The following is a 23,977-nucleotide window of genomic DNA, read 5'->3' on the forward strand; positions in this document are numbered from 1 at the left end:
ATGCCTTACAGCCCTCACGAGAACCAGTTGGGAATTATAGGGCTATGGACACGAAAAATCTACAATTTGCAAAAAAAATATTTACACTTTGTGGGCAAAATTGAAAGATTTTTCGGTTTGAATTACCAGGCGAACAGGAATTCCAGAAGGTGACCAAGGATCGTTTGTTTTTGGGTATGTATGTATGTATGTATGTATGTATGTATGTATGTATGTATGTATGTATGTATGTATGTATGTATGTATGTATGTGTGTATGTATGTACGTATGTATGTATGTATGTATGTATGTATTTGTGAGATTTTTCGGTTACATTTTGTAGGCAAAATTGTGAAATTTTTCGGTTTAAATTACCAGACGAACAGGAATTCCAGAAGGTGGCCAACGATCGTTTGGTTTTCGGTTGCAACCTGATGCTGATTATGACCAAACACACATATGTCCATACATACATACATACATACATACATAGTTACATACATACATAGTTACATACATACATACATACATATATACATACATACATACATATATACATACATACATACGTACACATACATACATACATACATACATACATACATACATACATACATACATACATACATACATACATGCCCACAAAATGTATTTATTTATGGTAAATTGTAGATTTTTCGGTTTGAATTACCAGGCGCACAGGAATTCCAGAAGGTGACCAACGACCGTTTGGTTTTCGGTAGCAACCTGCTGCTGATTATGATTGCCTGGTAATTCAATTCGAAAAATCTACAATTTGTATGTATGTATGTATGTATGTATGTATGTATGTATGTATGTATGTATGTATGTATGTATGTATGTATGTATGTATGTATGTATGTATGTATGTATGTATGTATGTATGTATGTATGTATGTATGTATGTATGTATGTAACTATGTATGTATGTTAAATTGTATGCAAATTGTAAATTTTTCGGATTGAATTATCAGGCGATCATAATCAGCAGCAAGTTGCTACCGAACACCAAACGATCGTTGGTCACCTTCTGGAATTCCTGTTCGCCTGGTAATTTAAACCGAAAAATCTCACAATTTTGCCTACAAAATGTAAATATTTATGGCAAATTGTAAAATTTTCGGATTGAATTACCAGGCGATCATAATCAGCAGCAAGTTGCTACCGAAAACCAAACGATCGTTGGCCACCTTCTGGAATTCCTGTTCGCCTGGTAATTTAAACCGAAAAATTTCACAATTTTGCCTACAAAATGTAACCGAAAAATCTCACAAATACATACATACATACATACATACGTACATACATACACACATACACACATACATACATACATACATACATACATACATACATACATACATACATACCTAAAAACAAACGATCCTTGGTCACCTTCTGGAATTCCTGTTCGCCTGGTAATTCAAACCGAAAAATCTTTCAATTTTGCCCACAAAGTGTAAATATTTTTTTTGCAAATTGTAGATTTTTCGTGTCCATAGCCCTATAATTCCCAACTGGTTCTCGTGAGGGCTGTAAGGCATGTCTTCTAATTTAGAGTCTCAAAATATTCCAAGTCATCTTTCTTACCGGTCGAGCAGTGAATGTAGTGTATGTGTAGTAGTGTATGCGTTCCTGATTACTTGCAAGATCACATTGGCATCCCTCTTGAACAAATAACCAGGTAAGTGTTATTTATACAAGTGTTTGAAATTATGATCGCCTAATAATTTAAACCGAAAAATCTTACAATATTGGGCACAAAATGTAAATATTTATGGTAAATTATAGATTTTTCGGATTGAATTGCCAGGCGATCATAATCAGCAGCATGTTGCTACCGAAAACCAAAGTATCGTTTGTCACCTTTTGGAATTCCTGAAAAATCTTTCAATTTTGCCCACAAAGTGTAAATATTTATGTCAAATTGTAGATTTTTCGTGTGCCCTATAGCCCTATAATTCCCAACTAGTTCTAGTGAAGACTCTAAGGCATGTCTTCTAATTTAGAGTCACAAAATATTCCAAGTAATCTTTCTTACCGGTCGAGCAGTGCGTGTAGTGTATGTGTTCTTAAGTGTGATTACTTGCAAGATCACATTGGCATCCCTCTTGAACTATTAACCAGGCAAATGTCATACAAGTGTTTGAAATGTTATAATATTTATTTTAAAATATTTATTCATAAAAAGTATTTAAAATACAATTTAAAAGTTTTGTTAAGAAATGGATTACCCTACACTGAAAGAGATATATATTTTTATGTTTATTCGTATACAAAGTGCTACTAGATTAATCTCGAGCTGTAAGTAATTAAATAACTACTCTATTATTTTGTCATAATTATATTAGTGAGTGAGATAGTGAGGTCTTTAAAGTGAGTAGTAAAAATTGTCCTTAATAAAGCCTTAAGAATGTTTATCTTACTGTCGGAACCAGGGATGCCACTCACTGCCACACTCACTGCTCGATCGGTAAGAAATATTTTGTGACTCTACATTAGAAGACATTACAGTCTTCACTAGAACTAGTTGGGAATTATAGGGCTACAAGAAAATATGTTTCCTATGGCCTGCTCAACGAGCCGTTAAACGATTGCTGATAGAGCCAGCTCGCTTACCATTTACTGCCCAACACCCGCAACAGCAATAACCACTTTTTGCTAAAAATTTGCAATTTGGCTTTGTTTACTTGAGTAGCCGACCACTTGAGGCCAGTGGACAGGGAAACCGGCTGGATGGGTTGGCAAGAAAAATGGTCAAATGACTTTGCTTTGTTGGTCGCTCGGCCTCTCCTAAAAGCCATCAAATTGCCGGGCCATCTCTGCGTTTGCCCGTTTAAAATACTTTTACGGTCGAGTGATGCCTTGTCAAATGAATTAGCTGCCAATCTGTAAGCCCAGCCCGATGACATATTTATGAAAAATACATCGAAGACACTGGCGCAACAACTATATTAGCGAGGCGAAAGAAAGCAGCAATTAAAACGGCATGGAAAAACGAAATAGCCAGAAATGATTTGGCTAATTAGGCAGCAGTCAGCGTGCCGATTGGCGAGCCTCGGTAACTGTCTTGGCCAAAACTCCACTTTAACTGGATGTCTTTGTGGAGCTCAAACTGGTTGCTTGTCAACTTCAAGAGCCAAAAGTTTGTTTTTGGCACGGTAGCGCGAACAAGAAAATGTGGTGTAAATTATATAGAAATATGCTAATGCCTGGGGAGGAGAACGAGATGCCATAACTGTGATAGGAATATGCAATGCATATTAACCAGGCAAACTCCAGTCGAGGGAACTTCATATCCATACATATGCATAAGTGTGAAGATCGCGGAGAACGAGAAAAGAAGTTCTACGAAGTGTATTCATTCGAAAGGGGAAATGTAATCCATCTTTGAAAAAGAAAATAGCTCTTGGGATTCTGAATGGGTGCATTCTAACTAATATGGTTAAGGCTTACATGAAGCAGGCATTCTTGGATTCCGTTAAAGGAAACTAATTTTCCATTTTTCAACTGAGATTCTGAGTATTTGTAGATACTTTACGATTTATGGATTATTTTGAAAGAGGTAGGTAGACTGTACAAAATACCTATTCATTTTAAATATAGCAAGAAAACCTACTTAGGAATCGTTCTCACGAGTTTTAAAGAAGTCAATTTTGGAGACTAGTTAGGAAGGCCGAAATTCCATTTAAAAAAAAAAGAAGAAAAAGTATGAGTTAGTTCAAACTTTCAGAATAGAACAATTCGATTTTTTTTTTCCTAAACGGTTATCTCCCTTATCGAATTACTCTTCAAGTGTCACTAAATACGATGTAACTTAGTCATACTGGAATTACGTGTATTATAGAAAATTCACTGACACATATTCCTCAATTTGGATCCTCAATTTTAATCTTATCTGACAGGTAAATTCTTTATACGTAGAAGTTATTATTCTTTGTTTATAAATTTCTGGTTAGTATTAGAAATTCTTGTGTTGTATTTAAAATTGTGAGTCGATCTCAATTTTTATTTGAGCTTGTTGTTCTGCAAAATGAAAGATAAACTTTGAGTAAGGAATGTGTATAATTAGCCTCTAAACAACAAAGATAGCCCTATAAGATAACTTTATCTATTGATAGTGTAGATGGTGTTGCTGAAGATCCCCTCTCCATTAAACAAGCCGAACAGAAGAGTTTTATTAAATTAAAGTAAAGAGTAAAGAAGTAAAGAGTGGACATTTCTGCGATCTCCCGTTTACAATCTATCATAATTTCGCTGTCATTGTCCCCAGCAATCGGATATGTCCACCCAAAACCAGAGGCAGAATCTGGAAGCAAGACCTGCTGCCACAGAAGCCTCCAATCGTTTGGCCATGTCGAATGATGACTTGACATGATTTATGTGCAACGATTCTCGCCTCGATGCGGCCACAGAGTTATTATGATGTTAAGTGCAACGGCAGAAAAGTATTTAACATTCAGATAACAAGAATGCTGAGGCTGCGACTCCGATTCCGATTCTGATTCTGATTCCGAGGCCACAATTCCCGGGTAACCGGCTTGGGTCACCAGACACGTTCTCTGAGCGGCACGCGCATACCAGAGGCCCGAGTTGGAGTCGGAAAAGCAGCCGCGCTACAATGGAGCGTCTGGAAAGATTTTCCGAACGGAACGGAAAACCAGTTTCCGTTCGGTGTGAGGCTAATCATCCAGACGCCTAACTGTTGCTCGGCTAATTAAATTAGAGCCAGGGCAGGGCTAAGCCGCAAAAAATCGTTGACATTGCTTGGAAAGTGGGAGCCTGTCTGCTGGCTCGGAGTTTTAAAGCCGCTCAGAGCTCCATATTGGGCGCACTTCTGGTGTGGGTTGTCCCACATTTTGGATGGCTTCGAAAGCGTCAAATGTTTTTCTTAATTTTCACTTTGTTGGGGGCAATTGAGCGGGGTCTCACCAACTCTCTAACGACCAGCATTTCCTAATCTAAGTAATTGACTGACTGACCGTTCAGGGAATGCAAACATGCCGCCGAGTTAGTAACGATGTTCATACCACCTTAACCTTATCTCAATCCGCTTTGCAGTGTGACGAGGAATGGACATCATTGCTATTTACAGCCCGTGGATCAGAGGGTTAGCTTCGGCTCAACGGTGACGTGTCCGAATCGATGGCGTCATTTTGGGACATTGCAAATGATTTATTAAAACACCGATGAGTACGTGCCAGGTGATCGGGGTAAGTATTGATGTTTGGCCGTGTCATTTTACGAGCGATTCAGCAGAAATTCAACGGAAACTTAGCTGACACTCTGTACCTTACATATTTCCTTACTATGAGCTGAATCACAAGCTTAAACTTTTTGACGGAAGCTGTTAGCACGAACCACAACAAAGTGTCTGACTAATTTCCCAAAAATGTTAGATATCCAAAGTAAAATAGTGATAAAAATCCTTTTGAATTGTTTTTCGTTTTTCGAAAGGAACGAAAGCAACGTTCATGAACAATTTATCAAGAATGTTTTTGGGCAATTTTTTAGGCAAGTACTTGAAAATTGTTGAGCATTTCAATTACGTAGATGCCTGCATGGTAATCAACACATCATGGAAATCACAAAAAACCACAAAAATATGAACAAATTATTAACAAGCCCACAACAGAAGTAAAATTGGGTCAAATGGATGATCAAGAAGGGGCTTTCATTAAGTGGAATATGCATTTATGTGCTTGACTCATCGCCTGGAAAAATCTTCGACGCCCTCCATAGATGATTTTAATGATGTTCGGGCGATGATGGCGTCATCAATAACAATCAATTGGCTGTGACAAATTGAGCCTGACTTTATAGGAACCATTAGGTTGCTGCTGCTGCTGAAAACAGAAGTTGTAGGGTTCCCGAAAAACTTCAGCCAAAAAGCAAAGTATGTCCGATATCCAAAACCAGATGATGTCATGGAGAGTCAACTGAGCGACTTTATCTCTACTCTATCCGGCACGTATTAGGTTTGTTCTTCCCTCTGTTTTGTACTTCTAATTTTGTTATTTTTATTTGTTTTTTCGCTGCTTTTTATTTTTGCTTTTTGCAGTTTATTGCGACCGCCCGAGAGGCTTTATTATTGTTTTGTAGATTTTTTAGCGCAAACATTTGTAGATACGAACAGCGGCGCTCCATGGAAATCTACATTCCCACTTGGAGCCGGGGCTCCGGACTGAAAGACAAGCTCTTGAGCCCGCAGCTGCGTGGTTTTGGGCACAAAAGTCGACGCACACATAACTCCACAAAATTTCGCGCTAATTCAATTGACAGCACAAAAGAGGAAAAAGCTGCTTGGATGAAAATAACCGAACAGAAATGATCGGTGCGATACAGTGGGAACCCGAAAATGTTAAACCCCAAATGCTTGCAAGCGGCGAGAACAGAAATTTCACACGGAAGCTTTCACTATACCCAATTTAAATCGATTAAAACCACATAATTGGACAGCAGGAAGAGGTGGGGCTCGTTAAATGAATTTACTATGTTTTCTTATAAGTTTCGCATTTGTGCAACGATAATGGCCGAAATTGGATGCGTTATCTGTTTACGGAATGTTTGCCAAAATAAACTGGCAATTAATTATTTTGGCATTCTCGTGAATAATGCCATTTAGGCAAAATTTAGTTAATGACTAAGCTGATTAAAGAGTCGACCCAATTAAATGAATGAATCACCTATCCTTGCAAATGAGTTTTGGCAAACACGATTTTAAATTGCGAAATTTGAGTTGCTAGCGCTAACAATTTAGGGGATAGATAGGGGAAGCGTCTTATCGCTAACCCAAGTCCAGAATGGATGATATTTTTATCGCAAGCAAATGAAAGTGCTGATAGCTATAAAAATACCTTTGAAACCTGCGGTTGTACTGCCAACAAGAGTACGTGAACTGAAATTCGCCAAAAAATGTCTCGAAATTGCATTTGCTTTGCCCAACAAGCAAACAAGCGCGTTTTTTTGGCTTTCATTTTCAGTATCTGTATTTATAAGGCAGCTCCCCTTTGGGTCGATAAAAAGTGTCTGTAAACATATCTGTAAACATTATTTACCTAGCTGTCAATTATTGACAAACTGGGTTTTTTTCTGGAGCCTTAAGATACTGAAGTTTTTTATCTGTTTTATATGGGGCACTAAGTTCTCACTGAGTGATTTAACTTGGTCTTATCAATAGCGCTACGGGGTCATTAGAATGCGCACAGGGTAGCTGATTACATTGTGAATGAAATGTAATACCCCTTACCCGGTAAAATCATCCATCTACTGAATGCCTCACTGAGCGATGGATGCTTGAGTTGAGGCCACAAGTGTGAGTCATAAACTGCCGGATCACATGCTCCTCCATCTGTATAGTTTTTAAATCAAACAAATTAGCAAGATGCAGTTAGGTGACCATTGGTATCGGGTTCTGTTTCGCTCGTGATTTGGCAATGGAAACGGTCTTTGAAAGCGATAGTGCTCTAATGAAATTAACCTTCCAAATTGTCCACGCTTCGCTGGTGCTCTCTTGTCTAAAGGTACATGGTATATCAACTTCAAAGTCGATATCTGTGTACATATATGAAGTTAGGCCCTATCAATGTCCAGATCTGTTTGATTCTTAATAATACAGTTATTTGGCAAGAAAACGTTTTCTTTCAAGGCCGCCACCAGCCGAATATACCCATCTTAAGGGGTACTCAACTCAGTAGATGGCGTACTGTGCAGGTACTGCAAATTGGTGAGCACAATCTTGAATTATGCATATAAACACAAATGAAAGTAAAACTCGCATTGAAGCTGGCGCTTTGAATAAGCGCGGCAATGACATCATTCTGTTTTGTAGTCTGGAAGCGAGTCGTTGAAGGCAGAAATTTCATATAAATAATACAACAGATCCACATGAGATCGTGAGGGATATGGCGGGCAGGGGATCTGGTGTTAGCCCGAGACTCTTAAGGCGTTGGCGGCGCATCTTCAGTTGACTTATCTCCCCATTGAAAGAGCAAATTATGCAATTTTCAGTGGAAACATTTTCGATGGCCAACGATGCGAGCGCTTCTAATTAATTCATAAAGTTGTTGCGCGGTTGCTCAAACTATTATAGATACATATGTACGTACGTACAACGTGGGACCCAACCCAAGCTTAATCTAAGAATTCTGCGAATTTCAAATACATACACATGTCTCACTTACCAATGTTAACGATTTTGATACCCTCATCCTGAAGGAATTTCAGGGCCACCGAGACGTTTTCCAGTTTCTGGCTGCGGAATGTTGGGCGTTTGTTGTATTTGGGCATTCGCTTCTGGGACAGCACCTCGATCAGGGCGATCAGTCGGAGGCCGTCGGACAGGTCCGTCTCCAGGTTGTTGATCGACCGATCGATGGTCTTCAGGTGCTCGTTGGCCCACCGGGTGAAGGTGTTCTGTTGGATCTTCTTCCACTGCGCATCCTCGGCGAGATCGCGTTCGGCCTCCATGTCCTCGTCGAAGTTCTCCTCGTACTGGTCCGCCTGCTGGCCCTCCTGTCTGGCTGGCTGGTGGTAGTCGTTCGTCTGTGGGTTAGCGATTACGCAAAGATCAAGTTAGCCGGGTTTACTAGGGTTGGCTGGGTGTGCCGGTAAATGGGTAAATGGGTGGCTTGGTGACTGCGTGACTGCGTGTGGGACGTCGTTACTCCGAAAATCACTTAGCAACTATGCCAGAACGATCTCCATTAAAAAGCGTCAACTCCACTCCTGGTGCCAAGAAGCAAATTGATTCGAATGCCTTTCGATCGGATCTGATCGGATCCCACTAGGTGTGGCGTAGGCCAAGACTTGTTCCACTTGCGGCTGGGGCCGCCGAACAGAACTTTAACTTCACTGGAGTGGCCTGTCCACTTTCCACACATGTCGCACAACCAAGTGGCTATCGAGAACGAACGAACTCGTGATTGCAGGCGACTTTAGAATACGCTTCTCTAAATTCTATTGCTGTTTGCACTTTAGGGTTTCCTAGAAATTAATCTTTACAACCGTTTTTATTTTACACTAAATCATCTCTTTCTGGTATCTTGTATCTTTGAGTGTCTCTGGAGTTAATTGATATTTAATCTATTTTAAAAGTTTGTTAAATATAGAATAGATGAAGTAATGAAGATAATATGTAAATGAATACTTGAGTGGTTTGGGTTGTAGAACTCCATATTTCTGTTTCTGTCAAACTTGCAAGTTGCCCTTAACTCTTTGCGGGCGAAACAAGTTCCCAGGTAACTCCGCCTAATTCATTGTTTACCAACTTGCCCGAAAAGTTCCCGAAAAGGGTATACAGACATAAACGCCGCGAAGAACGAGCACAAAGCGGAGTGATCGGAAGGCGACGGACAAGGGCGCAAAGCGGAGTTCGCGTGCCACACACAAACCACCGCGGAAAGCGCCGAAAAACCAACAGAAATAGAGAATTAGAGCCCCCGCGGCCGCCACCCCCCCGCGTGGGTCGACTGTCTGGGCCAGGCCAACAGGGAGTACGGCTAGAAGAAGAAATTGGAGTGAAGTGCTCGAGTGCGCAGCGTGTGAAGTTCATTAACATTTTCATTAATTGCGAAATGCCGCGACAAAACGCAGTGTGAACTGCAGCACTCGGGAACTACAGTGAAACGGTGCTTAGATAAATTACACCTCTAACTTCTGAATCTGCAAGTGTATACACAGTTGGTTGCATAGTAAACTGTTCCACTGTAATCCCATTACGTTCTGCTTTTTTATTTAACTTTGTGTCCAATCTTCGTTATTTTGGATAGATAGAAAACTAGAAAACGCTTCTTGGCAGTTTCGCGACACTTCGTCATAGGGAAGCTCGCCTGTGGCGCACGCACACTGCCGCACTCGAGTCGCACTCTCACACACACCTGTTGATGGCAAACGTCGTAGTGTGCGGCTGGCTGTTGGGCGTAGAAATGTAAGTTGCTGAAACTGTGCTCCAAATTGTTATTGTTGCTATTGTTGCTGTTGCTGGTCGTATAAACACACGCGTTCTGCTGATTTTGCTGCGAATTTGGCGCGTTCTTTCTGCCGTGACTGTTGTTGTAGTAGTGGTTGCCCGAATTGCTGTAGTTGCTGCTGTTGTTGTTGTTATTGTTGCTGAGGAATATGGTCGCCTGCGTCGTTTGACCGTTTGTATAATTCGCGTTTTGCACCAATTCACCGCCGTGCGTTAGATTTGCCGTTCCGGGACCGTCAGCGTTGTTACTCGAGCGCGTACCACCGTTAAATGAATTCTTATTTTTAAACGTTGAAGTTTGTCGCCGATCACCGGCATTCGGATCCGCCATATCAGCTGATTTGCTGTTGCTGAATAAAGAGAGGGAGAGCGGCGAAAAAATGTAAAAAGAGAGCATTTTCTTTTTCTCTTAAAAATGTACTTCTCTTAGCCAGCACAAACCAGTTTGTAAAAGAATATTATCAACAGATTCAGTTTGTTAAACGAAATTATCAACATATTCAAGTTCAGTTTCAGTGTGAGAGCGTAATTATAAACATATATTTCCTAATTTTTGAGTACTTCGATAAGCCCCAAAGTATGCACTAAAAATAAAGCCGTTGGGAATAACCGCTTTTTCATCAAATGGTTACACCAAAAAAGTTTTTTTTAATATAACTCGTTTTTACGACATTTGTACGAATTCAATTTTTACAGTCGAAGTTAATATTTCACTTTCCTTACTATATCTTAAAGTTAAGATTTGATTTCCAACTGCATACTATAAATGTAAATCGTAATATCATTAGTTAACGCGTTTTGCTATATTTTTCTTGGACCAATTATTAATTTTTAAGATTTTAAAAACACCTAAAAAATCTGTCAACAAAACCACATTAGTAAAATAAAGATAAAGATAAAATAAAATAAAATAAAAGCTCGGAATGCAAAAGTATTCACCAGTGAAATGAATGAGTAATAAACTAGTCATCGAATGACACGATTCATTACCCCAGCTCTACGGTACAGCAGCTATTGGTAATGTACCAAAAATGTATTACTTTAGTTGGCAGCATTATCAAACGATCATATGTACATATATAAAGTTGGGGGACCAAACCCTGGAATCTTCAAATCGCGACCCTTTTCAGAACGGAACCCCAAAACGGAACCCAAAAAATAAAGTGAATCATGATCCGATCCCCTTGCACACCCACAGCCACACCAGCACTCATAACCAGGGAAGAGCAAATAATTGTGGTAAATATTTGGCATATTTGAGGATTGCTTTTGGCAGTGCCTTTTGATTCCACTCCCCCTTTTTCCGCCTGATCAAACGCAAATGCAAAAACGAAAGGCAGAAGCAAATGCACGGCGTCGACCAGACAAGTGAATGAGACAAGCAAATGGGGCTGACAACCAGCGACCTTCTCGATATGGTTAGGATTCGTTAATTTTAGCCAAATGAGTCAAAGTCAAAACGGGTAGCTATGTGCATGTGTATGATCGATGGCAGATCGATGCCCGTGGACTGAGAAATGCCGATTTTTGGCACCGTGTAGTCCTTCGCGAAACTCCTCTAGGGAGCTATCCTTCCTAATAAGGCACTCAATTTCTTAACCGCGCTACACGGTAAAAACAAGTATATCAAATACAATATATGTGTCTAGACAACAGCGCATAAAATTATTCCAAGATTAGGCACTCTGATGTTTGCCCAATTGTTTCTTTTCATGAGATTGTTTACCCTTGCGCTGGGTATATTGGTTGCAGTCATAAGTTTGCTATTTACTTAGCATATTAACTATATAATATATATTCCTGGTCAGTGCGTTTCCGAGCAAACCAGTTTTAAAACTATATGCATTATTACAAAATAAGTCAGTTTCGTTGCTTTTGAACATAAATTTCTTATATTCGGTATAAATCTGTTTTGTTTTTAGAAATATATAACTTCTGTAAGGGTATAGAAGCTTCTGCTTGCCGATTTCAGCTTCTGTTATTACCACGCAAAATACTTTTTTCGCATTTGTGATAATATTTGAACTGCCAAAAGGGAAAAGTATAAAATCGCAAAATCTTTGCGTCAGTTCATCACTGCACATACAGAGTTACCAAAATGAAGTTCTTCGCTGTTCTTTTCTTCGTGTGCAATATTGTAGTATTTACAGTGGCTGCCAGTACCACCTCTGCATATGCCTCTAGCGCAGCCGCAGCTCCCGCGACAAGCCCTGCAAGTGAACCCCAAGGATTCAGTGTACAGGTCTCTCCATCACTGGCGCCCTGCGCGGGAGGTCCTAGTGGACTTCGCGGCCAGAAACTGTACTACTTCTTCTAAATGAACTCTAAGCTAAATACTCTGAAGTAATAAAGTTTAACAAGTTCTAGCCCTTTCAATTAGCCCTGTTTAATGGTAGACTACCAACTAACTTGAACTATAAATATAACAAGAAGAAGAATGCTATAGTTGCTTTCCTCGACTATCAGATATCCGGTATTCAGCTCTTCACAGATTATACATTCTTAACTTCTTAGCGAAGAGAACTATAAATCTCGGGATCTCATTGTTCACACGGACAGAAGGACATGATCAGATCGACTCGACTAGCGATTCTGATCAATATTATATGTACTTTGTGGGCTCGGAACGGTTTCTTCTACCTGGGAAATACTTAACTTTTAAATCCTTTTACTGTGCGATTATCGGGTATTATAATAATTCATTTTTTAGTGAGTCCCAAAACTAAACAATAGCTACCCAGTTAAAGGTTGAAAGTATTTGGCCATTGCTCGAAAAACTAAAAAGAAAGATGATGCCAGACCTTCGCCACATGTAAATTTATTTTTGGAAAACAAATTAGAGTATTTACCCAACTGTCTAAATTCCATCACTGGATACGAAGCAGAAATCTGAGCACTTGTGTTAACAATTTACTTGAAGAGTATTTAATGGTATTTAAGGGTGAAATGTGTTACCCGAAATATCTGTTTTCATTTAAAGTTAGCAGCATAAAGTTATCTGCCATAACATATATCTTCCTCATTTTGTGCTCTATCAACGGAACACAATAATTGGGGTTCTGAAATTGTATTTCTATTATATGGCTTCAAATAATTCGTATTTTGGAGTAAAATAAAAAGTCCAAAATAAACTTTTGCAAGGCTCACTAGGCATGACATTCGGTGTCTTTGGACTGTAGACCTTCATTACATTCCACAAGGGAGTGGGACCATATAGAACAAGTGCGCCTAGCTGAGGATTCCCTTATAAGGCAATAAACTTTTCAAATCGGGCCAAAAACGGCGGCCAAGTGACGACGAGTACGTGAGGCGCCACTTGCATCGCTGGGGAATCGCATGAATCAGCGTCGCTGAACGCCGCCAATGAAATGCTAAATAAATTTGCACTTCCATTTTAATTAATTTGAATTTATTCGAAACTAAAATTACACCCTACATTTACACAGCGAAGGCGCAAGTGAGCAAATTTGGCCCGCCTGTTCGACTAAAAATAAATTGACAAATATTTAGTTTTTATGAAAAGGTAATGAGAACCACATGTCCTCCATTTCCATTTTCGCCGTGAATGTATCGTGGAAAATCGTGTGGGTGAAATGCAACGACTGCTGATCAGATAAGGGCCACCCTAGCCCCACCACAAAAAACTCACTTTTCTGGACGCCATTTCGATGGTTTAGTTGATAGGGATCGCCGTTGAATGATCTCAAGTTGTGATACTTTAGTGGGTGCTTAATACTGATCACTTGATGGCCCGCTAATTACACAATTCCTGGCGTGGCGAGCACGTTTCTCTCAAAAACACAACACAAACCGACTGGGAAACCCTTCTTTTTTTCGTAAACAAATTTCAGAATTTCTTTCTGTTGCTTTTGAAAATTTGTATGTGCACGAGATGCGCGCGTTGCTTTCGGGTTCTTGGCTACTCGTACTCGTACTGGCCGCGACAATTTCTCAACTCGACTGAGTTGTGTGCGCCTCCTTGCTCAAAGTTTTTATGCAGCCAAATGCTCGCCGCTTATTTCTCAATTTCTTTATTATTATTTTCTCAGATAAATCGCACAGCCCGGGGTCATCTTGAATAACTCCTTTAGAAATATTAGCTCACTGCTTTGCCTTGTAATTACAACAGATACTTTCCACACACTCATTCTGGCTAATAGATTGCAATGGCTGTTAATTGATTTATTCTGCGGTATTACAAGTTAAATTATAATGTAATATTATGTTATATCATAGTTAAATCTTTAAGTAAAGCTACACCAAAAAGAATGTTTATTTTAAATATAAGAAAGGTTTTCGTACAGATACTAACAAGTAAGCTGCTCACTAGATCCTAAAAGTGCATCCCCGGCTGTGAAAGGTCTTCAATACATAATTTGTTCAATATTTATCTCGCTTCATGTTTTGTGGTGTGTTTTTGTTATTCCGTGTGACGTCGAAGTCGACGTCGCCGTCGCCGTCGCCGTCGCCGTCGCCGTCGCCGTCGACTGCACTCTTGACTCTGTTTGGCAGGTTTTTGGCGACGCCACTACATGGCCCCCCAATCCCCAACTGCCGATTGTGATTTTCGACGCGCAGCTGATTTTGTTGTTATTCTATTCATAGAACCCGTCGTTTGCGTTTCATGTTTTTGCTTCAATCTTCTCTGTTGCTGGCCACAATTGAAAGTGCCTCCTGCGAAAATGATTCGCTTTGGCCATCTCTGGCGGTCGCCCCAAGTACATTCCGCCTTCCGTGTCCCCCCACCAGTTGACACACAAGGTGCTGATAAAGTATCCCAAATTGAGGGATCGTAGAACCCATAAAACTCTAAAATTAAAAACATATGCGCAGTCGAATGTTGTTTAGTCTTGCGAGATGACTAACTCGCTCCGTCCAAATCAGCTGTCATAAATTCCCTGATTTTATTTGGCTTGGATGTTTATGCTCTTTCGCAGATAAAACTCAGCAAGAGAACGCCAAATATATCGAAGAATTTTAGTTTGATTACCTGATTTCAAATTATATTATGGCGCTCAAATGGTGTGCTATGAATTTAGCAGTGATCCCTTGGGGGCATTCCCTAATATTAATTTAATTTGAGAACTTCTTTGCTGATACAATGAAGAAATATGTCGAATAAAAAGATTTAAGAAAAACCCATGACTGCGTACAAAATGCAAAACTGATTCGAGATGTATACTAATTAAAGTTTTTATCAATTTCAACATACAAGAGTTTACTTAGTCCATAAGAACTCTGTACTAACAATTCTCGATTTTTCAACTTTTTTCAAAATTCAATTTTTCGTGAACGCAAAGCGCGTGTACTCTTAAACAAATTTTATGTTTATTGGCCATCATTATTCATGGCGTTCGAATTAATTTAACAGCTGCTAGTTAAAATTTCTTGTTGCGCATACGCCCCGTTGCCGTCAAGTAATTTCACGTGCCAACGCTTTATTTTGCCTTTCTGGCTTCGTCACTGCTACTTAGGTATTTAGAAAATAATTGGAATATGATAAACAATGACACAGTGGGCTTTCAAATGAAATATACAAAGTTTAAAAAAGGTGATTCCATATTTTAACAGATACAAATACAACAGCTGGTGATTTGATTTGGCAATAGAATATGAAAAAGATAGAATGCTATACTCGAGCTCCCCGGCTATCAAATACCCGTTACTCAGCTAGTGAAAATGCAAACGATAAATTTAAAGAGGTGTGAGGTATGCACCTTCAAAATCCGATTAAGATAAGTTGACTTTTGGAGTTTAGAACTTCAGCCTTGGAACATTTTTTAGTTTTCTTGAATTTCTACAACATCAAAAAAATTACAAAAAAATGTACAAAAAAATTATTGTTTACATTTGGCTATTCAGGCTATTGATCCTGATCAAGAAACGTTTCCTTCTGCCAGTTACATACCTTGCAACGAATCTAGTATACCCTTTTACTCTACGCGTAACAGGTATAAAAATAAATATTAGTCAGACCAATATGACTTTTCATAAGATATTGGGCATCTGTCCAACTGTTTTATAGTCTTATTTCGTTAAACAAATGAAAGTAAATAAGTTAAGGAGTATACAATTAATAAAATTGTATCTATCATTTATTAGTTTGTGTTGAAATCGACTAACATTAGGTGCCTAACGATCAAGGACCTAACGGAAATCTTGTAGGGAGTGCACAGAAGGTGAACGTCTTTTATTAAAATTCCTTCAACTTCTACGCCTAACACCTGGTTAAATAAATCATTTGGGAAATACATTTGCTGAGTCCCCTTAGGTTACCCCGAAAATGCCCCAGGTGCGGCGAAGCATGCGATTGGGGCTAAATAAAGATCAGAGGCTCTATTAACATCTGGTGCCCGACAGATAAATGCACTTTACGCTCTCACTACCGAACATTTAATGGCTCTTTCTTTTGGATCCAGCAAAGAGACCTTTCATCGTTTGAATATATCACGAAATGGCAACGCCTTGTACGCAATATTTCAAACAGAAATTCACATAACACAAAATATTCAGAATCTATTTTATTTTTGGTAATATATTTATTCGAAATGTTTCGTTGGCCGTATACTTTGGGCGAAACTATTCATCACTGTTGGTAAGTATGTAAAATATGTATCACAGTCGGTTTGCCTTTATTGGGAACATTATTTTACATACTTTGGCATTTTCACTGGATTTAACATAATTTTCCCTCGACTCTGCACAAGTTGCGAAATTTCACTTGTTATATATTGCTGTATATATAAAAATATGAGGAAGACCCGCGTCTACATATAGCACACGGATTGCGAATACGCCGCGTATTCCAAGAAAATTCGAGACCCGCACCGAACACGTCCAAGTCAATACAGCAACTGAAAATCTTTTTGAAAATGCCAAGATACAACCCACAACTGAGAGTTTTCCCGGTTGTTTTTCCCCCATCCGAACGGCGAGTGCCGATAGAAATATTTTCAGAATTTCCATGCGCCGTGAGCGATTTCTGTCGACATTTTTCTCACAACTCAAATCATGACTAAGACCACTTCTGTCTGGGCCTACCTGCTTCCAATTAGATCAGAACGACACGTGTGGCCAGTGCGACACTTCCCACCCTCCGAAATAAATCAGAAAACGGCGGGTGGCTGAATCAGTAAGACATTCCGGTTGTCTGTTTGAGCTGCCTCCTGGCTGGGGGCCAAGAATATCATTTTCCTCCAGGAGCATTAAAACAATCTGTCAAATATAGGTGAACTGCAGTAATTATAAAAGTAGAGGATGCGCCGTATTGAGTGCCCCGTAAAAGATACGCCAAAAATCCTGCCTGGTACAGTTTGCGTGCGGTTTGGTGGCGATTTGGGTGCGGTTTAGGTGCGTTTCGGGTGCGATTTGATAGAGTGCTGACAGTTTGGGAATTATATTTAAATGTTTTAATAACTTAATTAATTGTGCAAAACATTAGGGAATTACATTTGAAATTCAGGTTCGTAATGAGTTGAAATATTTTATCCAGTTATTGTCTGCTGGTTGACCTGTGCACATTTGCCATTGCCACTCATCGTTTGTCGCATCCAGTCGCGGTAGTACATTACATCCATAAATATATCCGGCACACCCTGAGCGCAGGGTACAAAGAAGTTGAGTATGCCCACCAGTGTGCCCTGGTGGACTAAAGGACCGCCCGAGTCTCCGTGGCATGCTCCAGTATTTGCCTGGCGATATGCGCAGATATGGCAGGGACCCAGTTCCAGATCTTCGTAGGCGGTCAGCAGGGACTTGCAGGCCTGAAAGCTGAGGTGTTGCTGCTGGACTAGCTGCATCAGTGTTGGCAAGGCCCCCGCCGCCGACTGAGCTCCCCATCCGGTGAAGACCAGCTCCGAAGCTCCTCTGGGCAAGGAGGAAGTGGGTAGCCCAACCGCCTGAGTTAGGGCGTTAAAGCTGATGCTCTCGTTCAGGTGGAGCAGGCCTATATCATTGTGGTACTTGGGACTGTCATAGTTGCAGTGCAGGTAGAGGGCGTCTGGGTAATACAGAGCTCCTGGTGCCGTATAGCGAATAGTTCCAGTGGCCACTCGAAGTCTGCTGGCCGGATATCCTTTGACACAGTGACCAGCAGTAATTATCCATCGGTCCGATATGATGGCACCGCCGCATAGGTGACTACCCAAAGGCGTTTGGAGCGAGACCTGGTAGGGGGCATCTCCTTCAGCTGCATTCTGGCCACCCACAATAAGGTGCTCCACTGCCCATAGGTCACTGTAGAGCAAACCGAATAGCAGAATATAAAAAGGGAACCATGCAAACGCCATGGCTGAAATGCAATCGCGGACTGAACTAGTCTGGTGTTACCCTCTGCGATTTTGATTGAAGCGTAGTAAAGTCATAAAGGCCTGATCAAAGGTTCCACCAATTGCGCCATAAACTGATTTTTTATCTGAATCCGATAAATGGTCAAGAAGGCAACCTGTTAGCCTGAACACTTCATTTGCTGACCAAAGCCAGCAACAAGATGTCGCCAGCGGCTTTACTTATTTTGTTGGGTCTTTCGGGACTCCTATCCGTAACAGCCATACGAATCAAAGGGAACTCTACGGATGAAGGGTTCTTCAAGGATCAAAGGATCGTTGGAGGTCAGGCAGCTGAGGATGGCTTCGCTCCCTATCAGATATCCTTGCAAGGAATCTCCGGCGCCCACTCCTGTGGTGGTGCTATAATAAACGAGACATTCGTCCTGACCGCCGCTCACTGCGTCAAAAATGCCTTCCTTCCATGGCTGGTGGTAGTCACGGGCACCAATAAGTATAACCAGCCGGGAGGCAGGTATTTCCTAAAAGCCATCCACATCCATTGTAACTACGATAATCCGGACATGCACAACGACATTGCCCTGTTGGAATTAGTCGAGCCGATTGCGTGGGACGAGCGCACTCAACCGATCCCGTTGCCCTTGGTGCCCATGCAGCCGGGGGATGAAGTGATCCTCACTGGATGGGGATCCACGGTCCTCGGGGGCCCCAGTCCCATCGATCTGCAGGTTCTATACCTGCAGTACGTGCCCCATCGCGAGTGCAAAGCCCTGCTGAATAACGATGACGATTGCGATGTGGGCCACATTTGTACCTTTTCGCAAAGGGGAGAAGGTGCCTGCCATGGAGATTCTGGTGGACCTTTGGTCAGCAACGGTTACCTGGTGGGACTGGTCAACTGGGGATGGCCCTGCGCGACCGGAGTTCCGGTAAGTGATAGGAATTTTCAACCACTTAGCTTTAGTGTCAGTCGTCCCTTAGAAATCATAAACTAATGTTTGTGAAAGCAATTTATCTGCTCCATTGGCGTCTCTTCAAAATAATCTAGATATTTAAGAAAACATACAAAATATTTGGTGTATTTCCAGGATGTTCACGCCAGCGTTTATTTCTATCGTGATTGGATACGCAATATCATGAGTGGGAACTCAAAGTGCACTGGCTTCACCTCCGACCACGCCTGAAGGTTCCGTGTACTGCGACTATCGTAACCCATAAAAAGGCTAATTTATTGGGCAACGATAAAATAGCCTCGATAAGAATGGGCCACCTAATAAAGTTTTGATAGCGAATAAGTTGACGTTTAGTGTTCAGTACTTGTTCAAACCTTCGAGATGAAGCTGCTCCGTCTAAGCCTTTTGCTTCTCCTAGTTGTGAAGCCCCCGAATCCCTGTCAATCAAAGCGCTTGGTAGGACCCTTTTCCGCAGGTCCATCCGGCAGGATTAAGGGCGGCGAGGAAGCTGAGGTCGGATTTGCTCCGTACCAGGTTTCCCTGCAACCCATAGTGGGCTACCACAACTGCGGTGGTGCCATCCTAAACGAAAATTGGATCATAACAGCCGGACACTGCGTGGAGAATTTTGTTCCCGCCCTGGTCAATGTGGTCACGGGCACCAATAAATGGGCAGAGCCGGGAGCCGTCTACTACACCGCCGAGATTCACATGCACTGCATGTACGACAAGCCCTACATGCACAACGACATCGCCCTGGTGAAGCTCACCCAGAATATCACCTTCAATGAGCTGACCCAACCAATCGCCTTGCCAATTAGGCCGGTTCAACCCGGCGAAGAGATCGTCCTCACGGGCTGGGGCGCCGATGTGCCCTACGGGAGCGCCTTGGAGGACCTGCAGAAGCTGACCATGGGCTTTGTTCCATTCAACGAGTGCTTCGAGACCTTCAACCGAACCAGCAACATGGGTGTGGGTCACATCTGCACCTTCTCGCGCGAGGGGGAGGGCTCCTGTCACGGCGATTCCGGTGGCCCGCTGGTGAGCAATGGCCGCTTGGTGGGTGTGGTCAATTGGGGACGACCCTGCGGGGTCGGACTGCCCGATGTGCAGGCCAATGTGTACTACTACCTTGACTGGATTCGCAGCAAGATCAGCGGCAACGACAAATGCTACTACTGATGTACTTGCCAAATTTAAGTTGGCTATTACATTTCTATTACATTTCAGGGGAAAATAAAGAAATCTTAATCTATATTATAAAAGTGCCTTTTAAAATGGTGTTGCGTAATTATCAAATGAAATTTTAAAAAGAAGCTTTTAAAAAAACTCGATTTCTTAAACAGCTTAAACGTTTTGTTAATAAAAGTTGCTATTAAAAACTACTTCCAATATTCAAGAGCAATTTTACTTAGCAACATCAAGAAATTTAAATTAATCATGAAAGCAATAAACATTGCTTTACCTTATTGTTAATCCGCCATTGGCTTTTATTCAAACAAGTTAGTCAGGGTACATTCTTACCTACTCGAATTGTATATCTCGCTCAGCTTATTGTCCTCTGGGATCACAGATTAGGATAGTTACTGGCGTAGCAGTGGCAGTTGCTACATGGTCCCGAGGTCATGCTCCTAATCCATTCCAGATAATAGTAGACGTTGGCGTGACTATCGGGAACTCCAATTGCACAGGGATAGCCCCAATTGACCAGGCCGTAGAGCACTCCATTGTACGTTAGCGGACCGCCGGAATCGCCATGGCAGGCTCCCTGTCCACCAGTCGTCAGGGTGCAGATGTGGCAAGGACCGTTGGACGGATCGTGGTTCATTATCTCCTGGCAAGTCGAGTAGACCACATGGGTGAGATAGGCCTTTTGGAGTACATCGGGCGTATCGCCCCAGAGTTCTGTTGAGCCCCAGCCCGTGAGGAGCAACTGCGTCCCATTGGCCAGCGGAGCTGTGGGCAGCTCAGCCGGCTGCGTGTACTCATTGAACTTGATCGTATCGTTCAGCCGGATCAATGCAATATCATTGTAGTAGTCGGGACTGTTGTAGTTGCAGTGGATCCAATGCTCCTCCACGAAATACAATGCATCCGGCTTTTCCCACTCTACAGTTCCCGTGGCCACTCGCAGGTAGCTGGGGTTGTAGCCATAGACACAGTGGGCCGCCGTCAGGACATGGCGTTCGTCGATGATGCATCCGCCACATATGTGGCCTCCGTACATTCCCTGCAACGATATCTGGTACTTGGCCTCGCCCAACTGCGCCTCCTCGCCATTGATCACGCGATTCTGGAAGCTGACTCCTTCCGCCTTCGAGATCCACTCCAGCTGCTTCTCACTAAGCTGTGCCAATCGCACGGCACTGATGGGCTCATAGCAACTACTGGCCAGGACGATCACAAGGATCTGCAAAACACCCAGTCGAACCATTACGGTGGGTGCTTGAATTTCAGTGCGACAATTAAACCTGCAGTTTATGGGCAGTGATTTTTCTTTTATACTCGAATGGTTTATCGTAAGTCTTGGGGTTTTATCGTAAATCGGAATCAATGTTTCCGCACAATATACCTATGCCATAAAGTCTGATATCGTACAAAGATATAGACGCACACTGATTATCATTTTGTGACAGGGCAATCGATGTCAGAGCCGCCTTTGGATAAGAATAATACCTAGAATGGTCACTTGGTGGATATTCACAATGGACTTTGTAAAACGAGGGTTGCATCTGTTGCCACCTACACAATATATCTAAGGGATATGTTGTTTGTGGTCAAGCAAGTCATGTTTTCGAATATCAAATTTCCAAAAGAAACCAATTCACTTAATAAGACTTTTCTACGGAGAATTATACCTCCTCGAGTTTCTTATATTTTTCATAGTATTAAGTTTCCGTTTTTTTTAATTGCCATTTAATGCAATATATATTAATCAGAAACAGCAGCAGAATTTGTATCACTAAGCTCAATGCCATTTTCATAGGCAGAATTAAGTTGTGTTTTAAGCATATTCTTTGGAAATAGGTAAATCAGCACCCAAGACCTGCTGTCCCACTAAAAGTAAAAGCTGTATCATGGAAATGTAAATTAATTCGATCATGTTTTGAGATGGTATCAGAAAATATAATTTCTGACTTCAAATTTTAATGCCATATTCCTTAAAGATTATGTAAAGAATTCTATAATATGGGCTATCCATTTTGAGGATAGAAATGCAAAGAATCTAACTAACAAGAATCTATCGTAGCCAACCGAAATAAAATACATATAATTCGTTTATAATTAATTGGCACCATTTAATAGTACTGGCCAAATCATTTCACGTGGATAATTTTTCAGCCCTATCCTGACATTACCTTGTGCCATAACATGTTAGCAAACAGCTCCATAAAAGTGCTGATTGCCCATCTAAAAGCAGGCAATGACCACATGAGTAAGGGGTATGTGATATCAGCGTTGTTTTAATCAATACATTTATTTCATAATTTTATTACATCATAGTGGTACCACCTAATCGCTATCCCATATTATCTCTTTCAGTTAACACGATTCTTGCATCCTGAGCGAGTCCTTCGAATCCAATCCTGGTAGTAAACTGTGTTGGCATGCCTGCAAGGATTCAAAATTCGTAAGATCCCACCTTTTAAGAGGTAGTTGAACTTTATCTTACATATCTGGCAAGCCGACGCCGCAGGCTCTACCCCAGTTGACCAGGCCCACCAGCTTGCCCTCCCACATCAGTGGACCACCGGAGTCTCCGGAGCAGGCTCCCTCCCCATCCCGCGTAAAGGTGCAAATATGACCGACGTCGATGCCATCGTGGAAGTCCCATCTCTCCCTGCACTCCTCGTGTGCGATGAGGGTCAGATTGATGGTATGCAGATGTTGCACTGTGGGAGAGCTGCTTTCCGGAGCACCCCATCCCGTCAAAGTGACGGTGGAACCCGCCGGTGGTTGTTCTGTGCTCAACTCAACGATCTGGGTGCGATCATTGAGTATAATCGACTCGTTGACATGGATCAGCGCTATGTCATTATTGTAGACATAGGGAATGTCGTACAAGCAATGGACTAGAGCCTCGTCCGGAAATAAAGTCTGTCCTGGCTCCAGGCGATCATTCGTGCCGACGATAATCCTCAGATCCTCGATGCCATAGTCCTTTGCACAATGGCCCGCGGTGAGGATCCACTGCTCGTTGAGAATGACTCCGCTGCAAATGTGGGTTTTCCAGGTGGTCTGAATGGACACCTGATAAGGAGCCACCCCGTCCTCCGCCTCCTGGCCACCCACAATTCGATTGTCGAAAAGTTTACGATCCAAGCGCTTTCCGCGCGTGACGTCAATGGAAGTGACCAGCAGAAGCAGCCAAATCAGAGGAAAAGGGACAGCCATCACCTGAAAAATATTTCCGAGACGAGGGACGATGCCGGACCGCGCGAATTAATGACCAGCAATGGAAAATTGTATGACCCAACTGAGCGTTTTTATATGCATTCCATATAAACCTATTTTATCGCACTTCGGGAGTTGGTTCAATTGGGTTTTTCGCGGCCAACTGACCACTGGCCAGCAATCTTTATGGCCATGAGCAGCCAGGTATCTTTACGGCTACAAGGATAAAACCCAATCGCTAAAGGCGGAACGTGCAATTGGACCTGGTCGACCATAAACCCAGGGACTTGTGTGACACGGCAAATCTCGGCACTCTATAAATGCACCGATCGAACTAGCCAGTCAGCTCATAATGACCACGGCCGCATTGCCG

General features: G+C 41.8%; 7 protein-coding genes across 8 annotated transcripts in view; 3 read left to right on the forward strand and 4 right to left on the reverse strand.

The window, feature by feature from the left end:
• The window catches only part of LOC6552233 (filamin-A), a 31,317-nt gene extending 20,996 nt beyond the window's left edge, over window positions 1–10,321 (reverse strand). For both annotated transcript variants that reach the window (XM_026976001.1, XM_026976000.1), the window contains exons 1-2: window positions 9,880–10,321; window positions 8,185–8,545 (exon numbers count right to left, since the gene is read on the reverse strand). In XM_026976001.1, coding sequence (XP_026831802.1) covers window positions 8,185–8,545; window positions 9,880–10,302 — 784 coding nt within the window. In that variant the 5' untranslated portion in view covers window positions 10,303–10,321. The remainder of the gene's footprint in view (window positions 1–8,184; window positions 8,546–9,879) is intronic.
• Window positions 10,322–12,041: 1,720 nt separating this feature from the next.
• Window positions 12,042–12,347, forward strand: LOC26525979. The gene has a single exon (XM_015154941.2). The coding sequence runs from the start codon at window positions 12,070–12,072 to the stop codon at window positions 12,286–12,288; it is 219 nt and encodes a 72-aa protein (XP_015010427.1). The 5' UTR covers window positions 12,042–12,069; the 3' UTR covers window positions 12,289–12,347.
• A 5,018-nt stretch (window positions 12,348–17,365) lies between these two features.
• Window positions 17,366–18,281, reverse strand: LOC6552232 (chymotrypsin-2). Its single transcript, XM_001979761.3, has one exon. It carries the CDS (start codon window positions 18,257–18,259, stop codon window positions 17,456–17,458), a length of 804 nt encoding a protein of 267 aa, XP_001979797.1. The 5' UTR covers window positions 18,260–18,281; the 3' UTR covers window positions 17,366–17,455.
• A 144-nt stretch (window positions 18,282–18,425) lies between these two features.
• Window positions 18,426–19,556, forward strand: LOC6552231 (chymotrypsin-1). The gene is made up of 2 exons (XM_001979760.3): window positions 18,426–19,185; window positions 19,345–19,556. The coding sequence occupies exons 1-2, from the start codon at window positions 18,460–18,462 to the stop codon at window positions 19,438–19,440; spliced, it is 822 nt and encodes a 273-aa protein (XP_001979796.1). The 5' UTR covers window positions 18,426–18,459; the 3' UTR covers window positions 19,441–19,556.
• On the forward strand, window positions 19,556–20,493 carry LOC6552230 (chymotrypsin-2). Its single transcript, XM_001979759.3, has one exon. It carries the CDS (start codon window positions 19,591–19,593, stop codon window positions 20,389–20,391), a length of 801 nt encoding a protein of 266 aa, XP_001979795.1. The 5' UTR covers window positions 19,556–19,590; the 3' UTR covers window positions 20,392–20,493.
• A 176-nt stretch (window positions 20,494–20,669) lies between these two features.
• Window positions 20,670–21,678, reverse strand: LOC6552229 (chymotrypsin-2). The gene has a single exon (XM_001979758.3). The coding sequence runs from the start codon at window positions 21,641–21,643 to the stop codon at window positions 20,777–20,779; it is 867 nt and encodes a 288-aa protein (XP_001979794.1). The 5' UTR covers window positions 21,644–21,678; the 3' UTR covers window positions 20,670–20,776.
• Window positions 21,679–22,672: 994 nt separating this feature from the next.
• On the reverse strand, window positions 22,673–23,666 carry LOC6552334 (chymotrypsin-1). The gene is made up of 2 exons (XM_001979757.3): window positions 22,883–23,666; window positions 22,673–22,821 (listed from the first exon to the last, which is right to left on the reverse strand). The coding sequence occupies exons 1-2, from the start codon at window positions 23,602–23,604 to the stop codon at window positions 22,749–22,751; spliced, it is 795 nt and encodes a 264-aa protein (XP_001979793.1). The 5' UTR covers window positions 23,605–23,666; the 3' UTR covers window positions 22,673–22,748.
• Window positions 23,667–23,977: the final 311 nt, after the last annotated feature.

The sequence above is a fragment of the Drosophila erecta genome, unplaced genomic scaffold (assembly GCF_003286155.1).
Source record: "Drosophila erecta strain 14021-0224.00,06,07 unplaced genomic scaffold, DereRS2 tig00000000-arrow-pilon, whole genome shotgun sequence".
In the NCBI taxonomy this organism is placed as follows: Eukaryota; Metazoa; Arthropoda; class Insecta; order Diptera; family Drosophilidae; genus Drosophila; species Drosophila erecta.

Coding starts and splice junctions, on each gene's coding strand:
- LOC26525979 (XM_015154941.2), top strand. CDS start 12,070: ATGAAGTTCTTCGCTGTTCTTTTCTTCGTGTGCAATATTGTAGTATTT.
- LOC6552232 (XM_001979761.3), bottom strand. CDS start 18,259: ATGGCGTTTGCATGGTTCCCTTTTTATATTCTGCTATTCGGTTTGCTC.
- LOC6552231 (XM_001979760.3), top strand. CDS start 18,460: ATGTCGCCAGCGGCTTTACTTATTTTGTTGGGTCTTTCGGGACTCCTA. Junction 19,186..19,344: donor CCTGCGCGACCGGAGTTCCG/GTAAGTGATAGG, acceptor GTGTATTTCCAG/GATGTTCACGCCAGCGTTTA.
- LOC6552230 (XM_001979759.3), top strand. CDS start 19,591: ATGAAGCTGCTCCGTCTAAGCCTTTTGCTTCTCCTAGTTGTGAAGCCC.
- LOC6552229 (XM_001979758.3), bottom strand. CDS start 21,643: ATGGTTCGACTGGGTGTTTTGCAGATCCTTGTGATCGTCCTGGCCAGT.
- LOC6552334 (XM_001979757.3), bottom strand. CDS start 23,604: ATGGCTGTCCCTTTTCCTCTGATTTGGCTGCTTCTGCTGGTCACTTCC. Junction 22,822..22,882: donor GGCGTCGGCTTGCCAGATAT/GTAAGATAAAGT, acceptor GAATCCTTGCAG/GCATGCCAACACAGTTTACT.